The 17,676-nt window shown below is 44.6% G+C and overlaps 1 protein-coding gene across 1 annotated transcript; it reads right to left on the bottom strand.

Annotated features, from left to right (window-relative positions):
• Positions 1–848: 848 nt before the first annotated feature.
• Positions 849–17,457, bottom strand: LOC122173892 (NF-kappa-B inhibitor zeta-like). Its single transcript, XM_065570369.1, has 12 exons — positions 17,052–17,457; positions 14,254–14,375; positions 13,779–13,830; positions 12,467–12,510; positions 11,675–12,336; positions 8,160–8,265; positions 7,626–7,772; positions 7,222–7,282; positions 6,633–6,799; positions 6,416–6,526; positions 4,477–4,585; positions 849–3,034 (listed from the first exon to the last, which is right to left on the bottom strand). The coding sequence occupies exons 1-12, from the start codon at positions 17,299–17,301 to the stop codon at positions 3,021–3,023; spliced, it is 1,845 nt and encodes a 614-aa protein (XP_065426441.1). The 5' UTR covers positions 17,302–17,457; the 3' UTR covers positions 849–3,020.
• Between the last annotated feature and the right edge of the window lie 219 nt (positions 17,458–17,676).

Genomic DNA, 17,676 nt, shown 5'->3' with positions numbered 1-17,676 from the left:
TCAAACTACTGTGTTCTGTGCTGGTGTTAAAAATCTACCATGTTCTACACAGACAGGGTTGCATTTCAGTGGTAGAGAAAGTGAGCCCTTTATATCTCATATTTTACCCAATAGGATTGGTATGAGGCTTTATAAATGTTTGTGAAGTGTAGAGATAATTAGATAAAAGTTATAGAAGTGCAATATATTTTTATGAAAGACAATTCCTATTTTAAGCCTTCTTCTTTCCCAGGAATACCCCTTTTGGCCTGATATATTTTATGTGATTGATCGTTAAAACAGCCTCTCCCTCTATGAACTCTTGCATTAGTGAAGTCTCTGGTTCCCTGAATCACAGATTAGTTTCTGATCTGAAGCTAGAAATTTTTAGACATGATTATAAAATACATTTAAGTGGGTGAGACAAGGGAGAGGGGAAAAAAATCTTTTTTAAAAGAACATCTTTCCTATTTCTATGTTCCAGTTCTTTAGGAAGTTCTCATGTAAATGTGAGGAATGAATAAAAGGAGCACATTAAGATCAGTTTTATAGCTTGAATTTCACATATTGTAAATAAGAACTACACTATTTGCAGAGTTGGTATAGGAATGTTTATAGGTTCCAAACAGATTCCTTGCTAGAGTGACTGTCTAAAAACCAAGACTCTCTGTTCAGACCAAAATCGGGTTTAAGAATCTCTCTCTTCACTTTTGGTAATGGTGGTATTACCCCTTTTTAATAACGATGAATTTAAGCAGATTGTTAGTGCATAAGATGCTCTTATTTCCAAGTTTCTAACTATCTTTTATTTTATAATGTAATACAACACTGATACCAATAGGTAACACAGTAAATACATGAGTGTGAAATTATCAGCATTTATTGACAGTGAGAAATAGTGGAATGTAATTCATTGCATATTAGACAAAGTTCTCACTGAGTCTTCATTAAAATACAGCCTGTAAATTATATATTTTACAATGGTTAATTCAGTTTTGAGCATAATATTTAAAAAGTGATACAAATCAAAAGTTCAAGGTTCAAGTTCTGCCCTCACATACACAGATCCCATGGAAATAAGGACAGTACTATGTTCTTATTGTACATCTTGCGTCTGTACTCTTTACACTTCTATCTGTGAAGTCCACAACTGATTTGACTCCAGTACAAAGGATCACTAATACAAGTTAAAATCTCTATTATTATGCTGCCTCATTGTACGTTTTTAGTTGTATTCCAGGCTTTAAAGGCCATTGAAATCAATGAAAGGCTTTCCATTGACTTCGGTGGGGGCTAGATCTAGTCCTTAATTCTTATTTCTCAGTTTAATAAAGTGATACAGTATTCCTGAGTTCTATCATGCAGGTGGTATAAGAAAATCAAGATGATTTATTGTATATAGTGGTCTCTGAAACATTCACCATGATCTTTTCTTTTAAAAAACAAACTAAAATTTCCAAAATATTGCAAATCCCTAGAAAAGCCTAATTCTGCTGGTAGGTTCAGGTTCTCGGACCCTAAGCCTAGGAATGACTCCTGACATCCTTCATCCAAGCTAGAGTTAAAGTGCAAACAATAGTAAAGACAGATGAAATATAATAGAAAAGAAACCAAATTAAGGAAAATAGTTCTATTTTGGGTAAAACTCTGAAAGAAAGACCTTATTCAATATCCCACACTGAGGAGATATATGGAAATCAGGAAGTGAATATTCAACATACAATATAATACAGAATAATTTATTTTAAATATATGCAGTTATAATTCTTATTCAGACTCTGTTCCTCACTCTGGGGGAAAATACAACCTGAATATAAAAAATCTTGATATAAGAACATTGTTTAGCTGATTAAAAGGTAAGAAGTTTAGGACCTGATCCATCATCCATTGAACAGTAGCTCTCAGAGCTTAATACTCAAAAATATTCAATGAGAGGAAGGAGACCCTTTATTAAAAGCAAAATGCAAAGACATAATTCACATAGGGGGAAAATAGATCACATTCGTAAGTACTTGTTACCGGTAACCCTGATTCTACAATATCTACACATGAATAAAATCTCTCCCATTTATTTCAAAGAGAGAGGGATATATGAATTGATTGCAGAGGATCAATCCTTTTATGTGTTATATATTGCTCCATATGTAGCAAACAAGGAAGTTTCATAGAAACCAGCTAATTCACAATCAGAGTTTACAATAAAGTGAGACTAAATCTGGAGACAGGTATTGAGGTTTTCGGGAAGTAGTTACTAAGTCTCTAAAATTTCCTAACAGATCCCCAATTATTCTGTGATAACAGTTTTGATTTTTTTTAAATTGAAAAGTTACTTGGTATAAAGATGACATCGAATATTGTGAGTAAATATCTAAAGTTATATGGAAGAAATTTTTCTTCTGTTGAGCGTACAAAAATTGATTAATGGTTTTAAAATTTCAGTTTTACTATTCCAGACTACCTACATATACAGTCTTCTACTGTTATAAACTCTGATTGTATCTTTAAAAAACTTGTCCTTAGTTGAAAACACATAGTCAGTTGTAGGAATTTTTTTCAGTGCGTGCCTTAAAAATCTGTGATAACCCCATCCTTGGAGTTCCCATTGACTTTACATGCCACTGCAGGTGCTTAGCATCTCTGAAAATTCAACTCATATGGTAGGGAATAATCTTGTACTGGCACTTAGGGGTTTGGACTCCAGAGATCTACGGTCAACATTTTCAAAATTAGACACCTATATTGTAATGGCTCAATTTTCAGGGTTCTGAGCTCCCACAACTTGAACTAGCTTCACGGGGAGCTGAGAGTGCTCAGTGCTTTTGAAAACTAGGCCACGTATTTAAGGCTCCTAGCATTAGATGCCCGAGTTTGAAAACTTCTTTTGAGTATTTTCCTCTCTAATTTCGATTAGTCCAATTCTGGGCTCTCGGGGGGTGTTTTCATCAGCAGCTCAAGTTTTAACAAATTCAAAAGACTTTTACTGTCTGTTTTCTGGCTGTTCCTCAGCAACAGCTGCGGAGGATGAGATGGGAATAATGAACCTACTGGTACATTCCTAGAAGGCAAACAAACAAACGAAGCATTCAGTTGAATAGTAGCTGTCTTGTTTTAGTTACTCTACATTTTTTTCCTGCTTGTCTCTGCAGGCAAAGGTGATTTCAGTGCAGTGCAGAACTCTGGGCCTGATCCAAAGTCTTTTGAAATCAGTAGGCATTTTTCTCCTTGACTACATTGGCTCTGGATCAAGCCATATGATACTATCCTAAACTTACTCAAGTTCCAGGAAGGTGGGTGGGTGCAAGCCCACTCACAGCTGAAGGCCCCTCCCCCAGCCTAAGGGGAGAAACCACTAAGCCCAGGGTTCAACTACGTTCAGGGGACAACAAATGATCAAACAGGAACGGATCCGGGGTGGGGGTGGGGGGAGATACTATTCTACAGGTGAGCATAGGGTTGCCAACTTTCTAATTGCACAAAACCAAACACCCATGCCTCGCCACTGCCCCGCCCTTCCCTAAGGCCCCACCCCGTCTCTGAGGCCCCGGCCCCACTCCCTCCAGCCCCCCTCCCTCCGTTGCTCGCTCGCTCTGCCCCACCCTCACTCACTTTCACTGGGTTGGGGCAGAGGTTGGGGTGAAGGCTCCAGCTGGGGGTATGGGCTCTGGGGTGGGGCCAGGGTTGAGGGGCTTGGAGTGCAGGAGGGGGTCTGGGCTGGGGTCAAGGGGTTTGGCATGTGGGAGGGGGTGAGGGGTGTGAGTTCAGAGAGGGAATTTGGGTGTGGGGGCTTAAGGCTGGGGTAGGGGTAGGCGTGAGGGAGTGGGTATGGGGTGCGGGCTCCAGAGGGGGGCTCAGGTCTGGGGTAGGGGGTTATGGTGCGGGAGGGGGTGTGGGCTCTGGGAGGGAGTTTGGGTGCGGGAGGGGGTTCCAATCTGGGGCAGGGGGTTTGGGCTCCAGCCGGGTGGCACTTACCTCAGGCGGCTCCCGGTCGGTGGCGTAGCGGGGCTAAGGCAGGCTCCCTGCCTGCCCTGGCTCCACGCTGCTCCCAGAAGCAGCCACCATGTCTGGCCCCTAGATGTAGGTGCGGCCAGGCAGCTCTATGCGGTGCGTGGCTGTTGCGCCCGCAGGCACCACCCCCATAGCTCCCATTGGCCGCGGTTCCCGGCCAATGGGAGCTATAGTGCTGGCGCTGGGGGCAGGGGCAGCACACAGAACTTCCCTGGTTGCCCCTGCACCTAGGAGCCGGACATGCCAGCTGCTTCCAGGAGCCACGCAGAGCCAGAGCAGGCAAGGCGCTGGCCTTAGCCCTGGTGCACCACCCACCAGACTTCTAATGGCCCAGTCAGCGGTGCTGACCGGAGACACAAGGGTCCCTTTTTGACCAGGTGTTCTGGTCGAAAACCGGACACCTGGCCACCCTATGTAAGCAGCTTCTACACTAGAGCTATTCCGTTAGGATGCCCTTAACTATGTGGCACAGTTGCCTTCCTCAAAATTTACCTTTAAGAACATGGCCAACGACGTTCGAAGATGAAGAGGAAAGAGGCTCAGACATTTCTGGTAAATATGGAAGGGTCCTGCCACTCAGTACATTCGGTAAGCCACAGTCCTGTACAAATGAAGCATCCAAAACAGTCAAGCGTTTTCACTCATCACCATGAACTCATTTCCTCACTGTGGATACATTCAGGTCCTGACATGCAGGGGCCAGATTCCTTACTCTATTCTAACCCCAGGGGACAGAAGATGGCAAGTTCAGTCTCTTCATAGATTCATAGATTCTAGGACTGGAAGGGACCTCAAGAGGTCATCGAGTCCAGTCCCCTGCCTGCATGGCAGGACCAAATACTGTCTAGACCATCCCTGATAGACATTTATCTAACCTACTCTTAAATATCTCCAGAGATGGAGATTCCACAACCTCCCTAGGCAATTTATTCCAGTGTTTAACCACCCTGACAGTTAGGAACTTTTTCCTAATGTCCAACCTAGGCCTCCCTTGCTGCAGTTTAAGCCCATTGCTTCTTGTTCTATCCTTAGAGGCTAAGGTGAACAAGTTTTCTCCCTCCTCCTTATGACACCCTTTTAGATACCTGAAAACTGCTATCATGTCCCCTCTCAGTCTTCTCTTTTCCAAACTAAACAAACCCAATTCTTTCAGCCTTCCTTCATAGGTCATGTTCTCAAGACCTTTAATCATTCTTGTTGCTCTTCTCTGGACCCTTTCCAATTTCTCCACATCTTTCTTGAAATGCGGTGCCCAGAACTGGACACAATACTCCAGCTGAGGCCTAACCAGAGCAGAGTAGAGCAGAAGAATGACTTCTCGTGTCTTGCTCACAACAAGGGGGAGGGATAGCTCAGTGGTCTGAGCATTGGCCTGCTAAACCCAGGTTTGTGAGCTCAATCCTTGAGGAGGCCACTTGAGGATCTAGGGCAAAATCAGTACTTGGTCCTGCTAGTGAAGGCAGGGGGCTGGACTCAATGACCTTTCAAGGTCCCTTCCAGTTCTAGGAGATGGGATATCTCCGTTTATTATTATTATTATAACACACCTGTTAATACATCCCAGAATCATGTTTGCTTTTTTTGCAACAGCATCACACTGTTGACTCATATTTAGCTTGTGGTCCACTATAACCCCTAGATCCCTTTCTGCCGTACTCCTTCCTAGACAGTCTCTTCCCATTCTGTATGTGTGAAACTGATTTTTCCTTCCTAAGTGGAGCACTTTGCATTTGTCTTTGTTAAACTTCATCCTGTTTAACTCAGACCATTTCTCCAATTTGTCCAGATCATTTTGAATTATGACCCTGTCCTCCAAAGCAATTGCAAACCCTCCCAGTTTGGTATCATCCGCAAACTTAATAAGCGTACTTTCTATGCCAATATCTAAGTCGTTGATGAAGATATTGAACAGAGCCGGTCCCAAAACAGACCCCTGCGGTACCCCACTCGTTATGCCTTTCCAGCAGGATTGGGAACCATTAATAACAACTCTCTGAGTACGGTTATCCAGCCAGTTATGCACCCACCTTATAGTAGCCCCATCTAAATTGTATTTGCGCAGTTTATCGATAAGAATATCATGCGAGACTGTATCAAATGCCTTACTAAAGTCTAGGTATACCACATCCACAGCTTCTCCCTTATCCACAGGACTCGTTATCCTATCGAAGAAAGCTATCAGATTGGTTTGACATGATTTGTTCTTCACAAATCCATGCTGGCTGTTCCCTATCACCTTACCACCTTCCAAGTGTTTGCAGATGATTTCCTTAATTACTTGCTCCATTAGGTTTGTACCTTTTTTGGTTGGGCCACCTACATGCACAGCCAGAACCTCAGCCATTGTGTTTATATATATGGTGTTTTCTTTATTGGATATTAACTCTATATATCCTCTGCAACTATCTTTTCACCAAGTTAACCAAATTACCTCCTGAAGAAAGTCCTCCCTTTTGGGGCCATGAGATTGGAGGAAACACATCATCTCCTTATTTTCCTGGATTTTTAGAAAGTGAGTTGCAGTTTGACACGATTTTGGTTTCTATGGAAAAAAGGAATCTAAAATTAAGAGAGGGAAATGAAACCCGCCCACCCACCCACCCACAAAAACAAGTAAACAAGTCATTTACCCGGAGACTGACACTCACCTGCAGCCCAGGGTTTGCTCCCATTTGTAATAAACAATTAATTCCCTCAAGAATTTTATCTTTGCGCAGTTGCAAAAACTTCCGCATGTCACTGTGGTTGATGACTTTTTGAGACTCCCTCACTAATGCAGTGTGAGCAAGAACTGCACAGTGTAATGGTGTTAAACCTGAACAGGAAGAACCACAATGACATCAGACACTTTCTGGGGACTAAATCCAAATGATTGGGTATTTTGGTTTTAACAAAACCACCAACAATTAGATAATGTTCAACTCAAGCTTTCTTCCCAGGCTTAGCTATTCCCAGGGGGTCTTCCCTCAGGACTGCTCAGCCCTCACCCTGGGGCTTCTACCTGTAGAGAACCACTTCTACCTTTTTTATATCCCACTGGCATAGCAAAGCACCAGCCTCAGTGAGCTGGAAGAATTCAGCCCTTCCCAGCAGGGCGTTGCTGGCAAATATTGCCAACTTGATATTTCCGACCTAATTTCTGGGGTTTAAAATTACTTAGCCTACAGTAAAGCCAGAGTTTGGAGCCTTAGAGAACTCTACAGTAGGCTTAATTGTAGTTAAAATGGCATCTCTTACCATAATGGTCAGTTAGATCCACTTCCACATGCATGCCGCCTTCTTTACATTTTTTCAGAACCTGAAAGGAGGAGGATGCAGAAATTGTAAATATTGTTTGTGGCCTCTGGGCACTGCTACAGTACAATAAAACAATAACAATAGTGACCCCAGTTCATCTCCGGTGGCATGGTTTCTCATATATAGAGAGTCGTCTCACATTTTGCATGGCATAATATGCATGCGTTTCCTGCAAAATGCAGGCAGAAAAATCCAGTGCATATGATAGTGTAATTACATGCGTCTGACGAAGTGGGTATTCACCCACAAAAGCTCATGCTCCAATATGTCTGTTAGTCTATAAGGTGCCACAGGACTCTTTGTCTCTGTAATTACACTGTATCTCTAATTAAAGCTCTACTTACATCCAAAACTCTTAAGTACCCGTTCTCTGCACACAGATGGAGTGGTGTTTTCCCTAAACTGTCCTGTTCATTGACATTGGCTCCCAGAGAAATCAAATCGTTGACCATCAGGTGCTGGTTCTTTTCAGCAGCTAGATGTAATGCAGTCTAATGATAAGAGAGAGAGAGAGAGAGAATTTACAGTGGAATAAATGAAAAGTCTTTAAGCAGCAGGGATTAGCAGCTGGGGAAAACATTGGGAGTCAGGACTTCTAGGGTCTATTCCTGGTTCTGGGATGGAAGTGTGGTATACTGGTGGAGGGGCGTGGTGTCAGGACTCCTGGGTTCTATTCCTAGCTCAGCCACTGACTTGCTGTGTGATCTTCTGCAAATCATTTCACCTCCCTGCACCTCAGTTTCCCCATCTGTAAAATGACAGTAGTAATACCTGGCTGACTGGGGTGTTAGGAGTTTAAAATCAATGTTTGGAAAATGCTTAGAGATCCTTTAATGTACTAGAGATGTGCCCGATTTTTTTTCCTGTTAGTGTCATACCCGTTTTGCTGCATCCTTCTCATCAATTTTGTTTAGAGATGCAAATCTCTGTGCAAGTGCATATGCCAGTGCTCTCCTTCCTTGAGTGACAGCCTTGTGCAGGAGCCTGGAATAGGACAAGGTTTGTAATGCATTAGAACATTCAGCAAATGTGGGCAAGGTTTCTAAAATAACCACAGGGGTGGTATCTTAAAGCAAAAGGAACCATTTTTTTCAGTGTGTAAAATAAGGCATCAAAAACTTTGGGGACAGTTTGGTATTTCAGTCATTTATTCTTTACTCTCTATTAGCTGAGCAGGGCTGGCTCTAGGTTTTTTGCCGCCCCAAGCAAAAAAAAATTTTGGCTGCCCCCCATCCCAGCCCTGGGCTCCCTGCCGCACCCCCCTGCTGCCCCAGCCCTGGGCTCTCCCCACCCACCCTGCTGCCCCAGCTCTGAGCTCCCTCATTCTCCCCCACCATTGCCCCCCCCCCACACTTCCTGCTGCCCCAGCCCTGGGCTCTCTTCCCCGCTCCCCCACCTGCACCCTCCTTCTGCTGCAGCCCTGGGTCACTGGTAACTCGCTCCCCCGGCAGGTCATTCAGCATGAATTTTAGATGTGCACAGAACACAGACAGGATTGGTTCCCATATGGTTACAGAACTGCAGTAAAGTGGAACAATTTTCAGCTTGTGTGATTGGAGGATATCTGGATGCATATTATAAGACTGTCCTACATAAATGAGGAAAAGTTGAGGTGCCTTTATTATTCTTTTCTTCCACTCTTTCTTGCTATGGGGAATTTGCCAATGCAATATCACTGTCTTCCTTTTAAACAAACAAACAAACAAACAAACCAAACAAAAAAGGCAATAGCTGTTGAAAATAGCAATTCCAGTCCTAATAACCACTGGGAAGCATTTCTTGCTCAGTTTTATCCTCCTTTTTCTACAGCAAGTTACAGTGGATCAGTATATTTGATTTGGGAGAAATGAAGTAACAGCCGCCCAAACTGAGCTTGAGCACTCCTGAATTTTGAGGTGTTCAAATCTGGAAGGCAGGTGCTGGGGGGAAGCGGGGGAAAGGGAGCTGTGGCTCCACAGGGGAGCACGGCAGCATGTATGCAGCAGTGTGTCTGGCGCTGCGCGGAGCCAGACATGCTGGTCTGAGTGGCACGGTAAGGGGGTTGGATGGGGCGGAGGTTTGGGGGGCAGTCGGGCAGGGAGACGGTGGGGTTAGATGGGTCAGGGGTTGGGGGGCAGTCAGGGGACAGGCAGCGGTTGGATAGGCATGGGAGTCCCAGGGATTTGTCAGGGGACAGGTAGGGGGTGTGGTCCTGGGGGGCAGTTAGGGGCAGGGGTCCCGGGAGGGGGTGATCAGGGGACAGGGTGCAGGGAGGGTTGGATGGGTTGGGGTTTCTGTGGGGGGCAGTCGGAGGAGGTGGATGGTGGCAGGGTGGGGCTACCCTCCCTGTGGACTGTCCTATTTTTTGAATGTTAAAATATGGTATCCCTGCCCTTCAGAGTACAGCTCTCCATTCATAGCAGGCTGCAGCATGAGGTCTCAGCTACCTCACTCCCTCTCCCTCTTTCCTGTTGGTAGTGGCCAAGGGAATGCTGGGAAATGTAGTTCTTTCCCTGCTCCAGGGCTGGCTCCATAGGCAGGGAGCTAACCAAGGAACTACAGCTCCCAGGGCCCCCTGTTGGTTCTCAGCTCCCCTAGTGGATCCCTGCCGCCCCTGCAAATGGGCTGCCCCAAGCACGTGCTTGCTTTGCTGGTGCCTAGAGCTGCCCCTGTAGCTGAGGGGGTGAGGGAGGGCACACACACTTTGTAGGTCTGTAGGCTGAGATCACTGCACATACAACGGGCTAGTTGCATCCCTCCATTTCACCCCACAAGCTCCCCGTGCACCTGTCTCTCATCATCTGTATTTCAGAGATCCCCCCCACAACATCCACCCTGCCAGGGGTTGTGTATACACCCCATTTCCCCATCCTCCCTTACCAGGGTTCTCTGTAGGGTTGCCAGTTTTGGTTGGACGTATTCCTGGAAGTTTCATCACACAACATAATCTTTAATGAAAGATTAATCTTTAATTCCTGGAGACTCCAGGACAATCCTGGAGAATTGCAATGCTAGTTCTCTGGTATGGGACAAGTGGGGAAATGTAGAAACCCTCCTGACCAAAACCGAAAAATAACTTCTAACTCCAGCTGCAAAACAATGTTTCTCTTTTTAGGTGAAATTCACCCCTCTGCAGAAGCAAGCTGGGAATCACACCCCTAGCTCACCATGTAAACTTAGCCTTTGTGTAGAACAAATAGATCCTAGTACATGCATACGGGTATTGGCATACCCAATCATTTTATTTTATTTATTTCTATCATTTTATTGCTGTATTCAGGATCATTCTTCAGCATAGCACTTGGTCCACTTATTACATTTCGTTTCATATAATGTTGCAATCCTGTAAAATGAGATTGTGTTTGGATCCCTTTGCATTTTAAAGACAATCAAGACGTCTCATCCCTGCTGAGACTAGGCCAGTTTTAAGAAAGACCACTTCTGTTTTATATCAGCTTCCTTAAACTGGCTGAGCTGTGAAGGAAATCAAGTGGTTGGGGTTTTTTTGGGGTGGGGTGGGGTGGGGGAGGGATTGTTTGTCTGGGTAAACAAATATTTGCTCTTTAAACACAGTTTATTCTAGTGAAATGGGATCAATAACCTTGTTGTCTTCAAGTCAGTTCCAGCGAAGCAGGCACTCCCAATTCTTTGGAAGTCTGCTGCCTGCACACCACATAAAAACATAGGTACGTTGCTAATCTCCTCACCCATTTTTATTGCCAGCCACTAAAAATAGCAATTATTCATAGACTGTTTGCAGACTGGTAAACAGTGTTAAGAAGTTTTATTATTGCAAATCAGTTTCTCAGGAGCATAAATTAATTGTTTCAGAACAGATGCCTTTGATTACATTTTCTTCTAGCAATTCAGTCCTTGGCCTTATTTACACAGGGATGCTGTCCTGATTTCAGTTGTCAGTGGCCAGAAAGTGGGCTAAATACACCAGTGCAAACCTCTAGTGTGGACAGGCAAAGTTGCTATCCGCACTGGTAGAACTTGGCCCTACCTAAAACCAGGTCCAACTGCACTGATCCAAATTACAGTTTGCACTGCCTTCACTCAGGCTTTGTCTATGCTACAAATGATGCTGCAGTTGACCCGCAGTTACATTGCTGTAGTGTAGATGCTTGCTACAGCAACAGATGGTGTTTTTACACTGCTGTGGTACATCTACCCTCTCAACAGGCAAGGGTGGTGTCTATACCGCGACTCAGTTTGGCTCAACTATATCTCTTAAGGGAGTGAATTTTTCACATCCTGACCAACAAAGCTAGGTCAACCTACGTCTTAGGTGTAGACCAAACCTAAAGGTTTGCACAACACCAGTGGCTGGAATTGGATCAACTCCCCTTTGTCAATAAGATTTCAGAAAAGAGAAAGTGATATATTATATATCTATATAACAGTCACAGACCTGCTCCCGTTTTCATCAGGTGCAAGCAACTTGTCCACTGGGATATTTCTCAAGAGACTCTCCTCCCAGTATAGTTGGAACTGGAAGAAAGAGAGGGCAGAAAGGTCTTGCTGTTCGAAAGAAACAGAGGTTGACTTCAAATGTCCCACATAGTCCCGGGAGGTTGCATCAACTTCCAAGAACTCCTCTGGATGGTGTCCTGGTGGATTATAGCAGAAAGGTTTGTTCTGTGCAGAAGGCCCTGGGAAATGCCTCTGGGGATTGATAAAAGCATCCTGCATCTGCCAGCTGTTCCGTTCCTCGCTTTTACTCGGAAATGATATTTCCAGGGAGTCCGGGTGTTGCATTTTTTTATAATCGGATAAATAAGAATTCTCCTCCTGTCCACACAGTAGTGGGTTGCAATCAGCAAATGGGCAACACGGCTGTAATTTGGTCAGGTTCTGGCTCCTTTCCAGCAGGCTGCCTGCTGGTTGTTTGCTGCCGTTCGCTTCCCACCAAGAGGCCTGAATATCAGGGGAAAAGCTGTGCCAGCAGCAAGCGGGCAGAGGGCTCAGAGACTCTAGCTTAGCGTGGCTCTTGTTCAGGTCTTCCTCCAACACCTCAACCAGGATATCAAGGTCCTCCAAGGCTTTTAGTGCTTTCTCAGAACTTTGCTTTTTCTAAAACACCAAGAAGAAAAACAAAATTCAGTCATCAGGTGTTCTGTTCTGCCTCAGAACTGTAACATGTGATTTGCCTGGGAAAGTCAGAAAGGTGTGATTTGCCTGAAGCAAAAGGTGTCATGCATACCTGTCTGAACTGGTTTTCTGTATAAGGGCGAGCTTTTCTTCTTGCTATTGGAAACAAAAACAAACACATTTGAATTTTTAAAAAATGCAAATTATATTCACTCCAGTATTTCTCCCCAGAGGATACATGGGTGAGAGGAAGTATATTGTGAAAATGCCTCAAGCCTTGTTTATAGCACAGAGGTGGGCAAACTACAGCCCCCGGGCCGTGTCTGGCCCATCAGACCTTTTAATCTGGCCCTTGAGCTCCCTCCACTCCATGCATGCTGTGGCTCCTGGAAGCAGCAGCATGTGCCCCCTCTGGCTCCTACGCATAGGGGCAGCTAGGGGACTCCGCACACTCCCCCTGCCCAAAGTGCTGGCTCTGCAGCTCCCATTGGTCGGGAACTGTGGCCAATGGGATCTGCAGGGGCGGCGCCTGCAGACGGGGCAGCGTGCAGAGTCGCCTGGCTGGTGCCGCGCCTCCACATAGGAGCCGTAGGGGAACATGCTGCGGCTTCCAGGAGCTGCTTGAGGTAAGCGCCTCCTGGAGCCTGCACCCCAGAGCTCTGCCCTAGCCCTGATCCCCCTCCCGCATCCCAGCCCCCTATCCAGCCCGAAGCCGCCTCCCGCACCCTGAACTCCTAATTTCTGGCCCCACCCCAGAGCCCGCCCCCCAGCCAGGCCCCTCACCCGCTCCCGAACCTCAACCCCTCGATTTCATGAGCATTCATGGCCCACCATACAATTTCCATACGCAGATGTGGCCCTCAGGCCAAAAAGTTTGCCCACCCCTCTTATAGCATGTCTCTCAGCTTTGCAGCCCTGCTAGAGCTGCAGGGTTGCTGGTGCAACCATGAAACATTTAAGAAACAAAGCTGGTTCTGACAAGGGCTTTGGAGTACATGAAGGTGCACATATTAATGTGTATTTGTGTTAGTATAGACGTACTATGAGGGTGGATCAGTGTGTGCTTTAAGGGACATTGAGGAAGCTTTTGCGAGATGTGTGGAGGGAGCAGAAGGACAGAAAAGCTCCATAAAACTGGCTGGATCTAAGTCTACAGAGGGGTTTTGTTTGTTTTTTTAAAAGGGTACAACTTTGAAATATATAAGGGGACAGCCTCAACAGCATCAGCTCAGCCTATCTCTGTCAAAACAAAATAGTTATGCCAGTTTATACCAGCTGAGAATCTGGCCCTGTATCCTGAAAACAATAGGCAGCCAGTGGAAGTGTCTGAGAGTCTTGTGACTCGGTTTTTTGTGTACATGTGCTTGTGAGAGGCATCAATCTATAGGAAGAGGAGTTTGCATTCCCCCAAGGGGGTTCTTTACCTGTTGTTCCAGAAGATCCTTTAGTTGTAGTTGCCTTTATTGATTGTGCTTCCTAAGGAAACAAGCAAACAAACAAAAATTAATATATTTTGAGCTGGTAACATTTACTAGAAAAATTTAACTAGTGCACAGTATGTGGCCTGAGCCAAATAATTCTGATACAAACAACTTTTAGCTGATAAATTTTTTTGCAGAGCATGGAACCTGTGATTTCTTTTGGACAAGAAAGATCCTTGCTACCCTGCTCTTGAAAAAATCTCCACTCTAGTCCCTCAGTAATGTCTGAATTTGGGATGTACAGCACCAGATTGCAGACCTCTATCACTTCACTTAAAGGAGTAATTCCATTGGATGGCAGCAGCACCGTGCTGGTATCATATGCACAGTAGCCACAGAGAGAGAACATGTAACCTACTTTGCCATCATGTTACACTTTCATATGTGGTGACTTCTCCAAACTCAAGGAGATTCGTACCTTTATGTCACTGGGGGCCATCCCTTTGGAAAGCCGGACTTTTCTCAGCAGTTCCCGCACTGGCATTTTCACCCGCACGCCAACATACTGCTTCTGAGGGGGGAAAGTGCTAAGCGTAGAGTCTGGAAACAATCAAAATAAGGTACTTGAAAAAGAAATTGCCACAAGATAAATTCTACCAGCCATTGTGTGATAGGGAGAGTAGGAGGTAGTTTTGCCCTGAGAGGATGTGCATAATTTCAGGTGGTTTGTTAGTTGGGGAAAATTCCTACTCTGAGCTATATGTCCTCTGGTTCTGAATTTTCAAGAATTACTCTTATTTAGTATTGATAAACATGCTCTAACAGTTCAGGGGGCTTCTCAACAGGTAAGAGATAATCAATAAAATAAAATACAAATCTGACTAAGACAGAGCTTACAACTTGAGGGCATGAATGGAGAGAGAAAACACGTGTAAGCAGAGTCTGAATGAGCTCTCCTCTGCCTTCTATGGATGAACTGGGGGGAAAAGATCTCCGGAGCAGACTATATTGGCATAGACCAGGGATTGGCAACATTTGGCCCGCAGCCCGCCAGGGAAAGCTGCTGGTGGGCTGGGCCGGTTTGTTTACCTGCAGCGTCTGCAGGTTCGGCCGATCGCAGCTCACACTGGCCAATGGGGGCTGCGGGAAGCGGCGCGGGCCGAGGGATGTGCCGGCCGCCGTTTCCCGCAGCCCCCATTGGCCTGGAGCGGCCAACCACGGCCAGTGGGAGCTGTGATTAGCCAAACCTGCAGACACTGCAGGTAAACAAACTGGCCTGGCCTGCCAGCGGCTTTCCCTGGCGGGCTGCAGGCCAAATGTTGCCAATCCCTGGTCTATGCCAATATAGTCTGCTTCTGAGATCTTTCCCCCCCAAATGTTGTCGATCCCTGGCATAGACAAATCTACTTTGCCTAGGTGATCAGCAGACAGACTTGCTTTGCCAAAGTGATCAGTTTTAGCTGCTTCAGATTAAAGTTCACTTTCATCTTGAATACAGGGAAAATGAATTGCAGCAGCAGCAGCAAGTGCCCCCACTACCCAGTGAAACCACTAAGACCTGCAATCACTAAGAACTGGGCTAAGTGGCAGAACCTCAGAACACAGCATCATAACTAGAGGCAGAGACAGCAGCAGAGATAATCGTGACAGCAACAGCAGAGATAGACACAAGCAGAGGCAGAGGCGTTGCATGACTCCTCCCCCTTCAGCAACACTTATTTTTCCAGCATTTAGAAAAACCTTAAAAGTATCAAATTTTATAAGTCTTTTATCATGACAAAAATTTACTGATGTGAAGGGTCCATTGTCCTTTTGGGTTGTGGGCCAATTGAAAGAGAACACAGGGCCACAGAGAAGGCCTAGGTTTAGGAGGCCTAGGTTCAGGAGGACCCTCATGTGTCAAGACTCACTGCATGGGCTGCTGAAAGCCGAGACTTTGATAGAGGTGATGCTCACTGAGGCAGTGGTGAGCTACTGCATCTCCTAGCACACCTCATTGTGGTGCATGTGGAGCTAAAGCAAAAGAGGAGACGCGATTATGATTAAACACCAAGACCATGGTGGCCTAGAATGACAGGGATATATGTGACTCGGGTGATCAGATCCTGTGGTGATAGCAGTCATACACAGATAAATAAAACCTGAGGTTTCAGAGTGGTAGCCATGTTCGTCTGTATCAGCAAAAACAACGAGAAGTCCTTGTGGCACCTTAAAGACTAACAAATTTATTTGGGGATAAGCTTTCGTGGGCTAGAACCCACTTCATCCGATGCATGTTGCACTGCTAAGTTTATCCCATGGACTAGATTTTCAGCTGTACCCAATAATCACTGCTCTACTCTGGCTGGCTATTGCTTCCAGCTGAGAATAGCCAGAGTTCAGTAAGCTTTGACTACGCCCCTTTCTACCCTTGACATGCTACCACATCAGAGACTACAGGGGATGGGGAGTGGCCTGGGAATTGGCTACTGTTCATGTGGTCCTGTTTTTGTTCCCTGTTTAGGAGGCTGAAATATTTTCAGCAGGAAACATGTAATAAAATTGCACTTATGATAGGCGCTTTGGGATGACTTGTCATTTTTGCTAAAACTTGTGAATCCTTTGGAATTTCTGAATGCTTAGCAGGTGACAGAATACCCATGAATAATATGACCTCACAAGTCAGTTGTTTACTATTCAAACAGCTCTAGAAGAGGGACTAATACCTGCTTCTGGCAGATATTTTAAGGCTCAATTAGTTACTTTTGTAAAGCACTTTGACAGCCTGGATGAAAGTACTATCGAAGTTCAAAGTTGATGTTAATTTTATTGTTCTCTTTCAAGCTCTTAAATAATAAAAATGCTGGATGATGCATCAAGTCACCTGCCCAGGTGCATTCTTGCAACTGAAGCATTCAGTAAAGGCACTAATGTATTATACATATTCATATACAATTCTATAATTATTCACCAAGTCATACATTACTATTACATGCAGAACCAAACATAATTAAAAAAATAAATAAATGAGCAGTAAAATGTTATACGTAAACAAATCACGGAATATTACTACAGCAATCTCCAAGACATGGAAGAACTTTTGCCTTTAGGAATAAACCACATCAAAACCAAAAAGAAGCTAACTACATAAACTGATCATATTTCTCCATTTGACATTATTACTGCATGTACCTAAAATGCACAGTTCTTACAACAAGTTACTGTATTGCTTTGCAAAGAGATGCAATATTGTTGTACAAAATAGTTGAAAGTATGTGAACAAAATTTTAATCTTACCAGTGAGAGCAGACATCTCCTGGGTTTTTACTGGGGAAATATGACAGCTCTTAGGACTCACAACATTAAATTCTGTTAATCCAGAAGCTGGCAAAGATGGGCTCTGTTGAGAATAACTTTTGGGGCTGGCAGTTTCCCCAGGCAAAGGAGATCCTTGGCCTGTGCTATAATCACCGATTTCACTTTCACTGATGTTTTGATTGGTGAGTATTTCAGGACTCATTCTGATTTTTTGCAGCATTTCCACCATACATGTGAAAAAATGCTTACTTGATTTTAAGGAAATCTGTAAATCCAAGTTTTACATTGAGAATTTGAACACTGTTATTCCCCAATGCAATTAGCCACTGCTAGCTGAATCCAATTTCCTTATTCTCTTTAAAAGGAAGATATAGAATAAAATCAATCTTCAAATCCCAGCAGTCTGTGGAAACTACTTTTGAGTGCTGCATGGCTTATTATCTCCCTACCTCCTTTATAGTCAGGCATGGCTTGAAAGACGTCACAGCATGAAAATACCACACCCTCTTTCTAACAAACTATTGTAGCAGCTGAAGAAGAAGTGACTTTTCCTAAGAAGTGCTCAGTGGGATTGAGCAGGAAGCAGTGAAAATACAAAACTGAA

The sequence above is a fragment of the Chrysemys picta genome, chromosome 16, assembly GCF_011386835.1.
Source record: "Chrysemys picta bellii isolate R12L10 chromosome 16, ASM1138683v2, whole genome shotgun sequence".
NCBI lineage: Eukaryota > Metazoa > Chordata > Testudines > Emydidae > Chrysemys > Chrysemys picta.
Note: the sequence above shows the minus strand (reverse complement) of the source record. Positions and strands in the feature narration are given on the sequence as shown.

What these genes read in the sequence shown, in the direction of transcription:
- LOC122173892 (XM_065570369.1), bottom strand. Translation starts at nt 17,301, where the DNA reads ATGGTGGAAATGCTGCAAAAAATCAGAATGAGTCCTGAAATACTCACC. An exon ending in AGGATCTTCTGGAACAACAG is followed by an intron (nt 12,511 to 13,778) that starts GTAAAGAACCCC and finishes TGTTTCCAATAG; the next exon opens with CAAGAAGAAAAGCTCGCCCT. An exon ending in GAGCAAACCCTGGGCTGCAG is followed by an intron (nt 6,527 to 6,632) that starts GTGAGTGTCAGT and finishes TTTTTTCCATAG; the next exon opens with AAACCAAAATCGTGTCAAAC.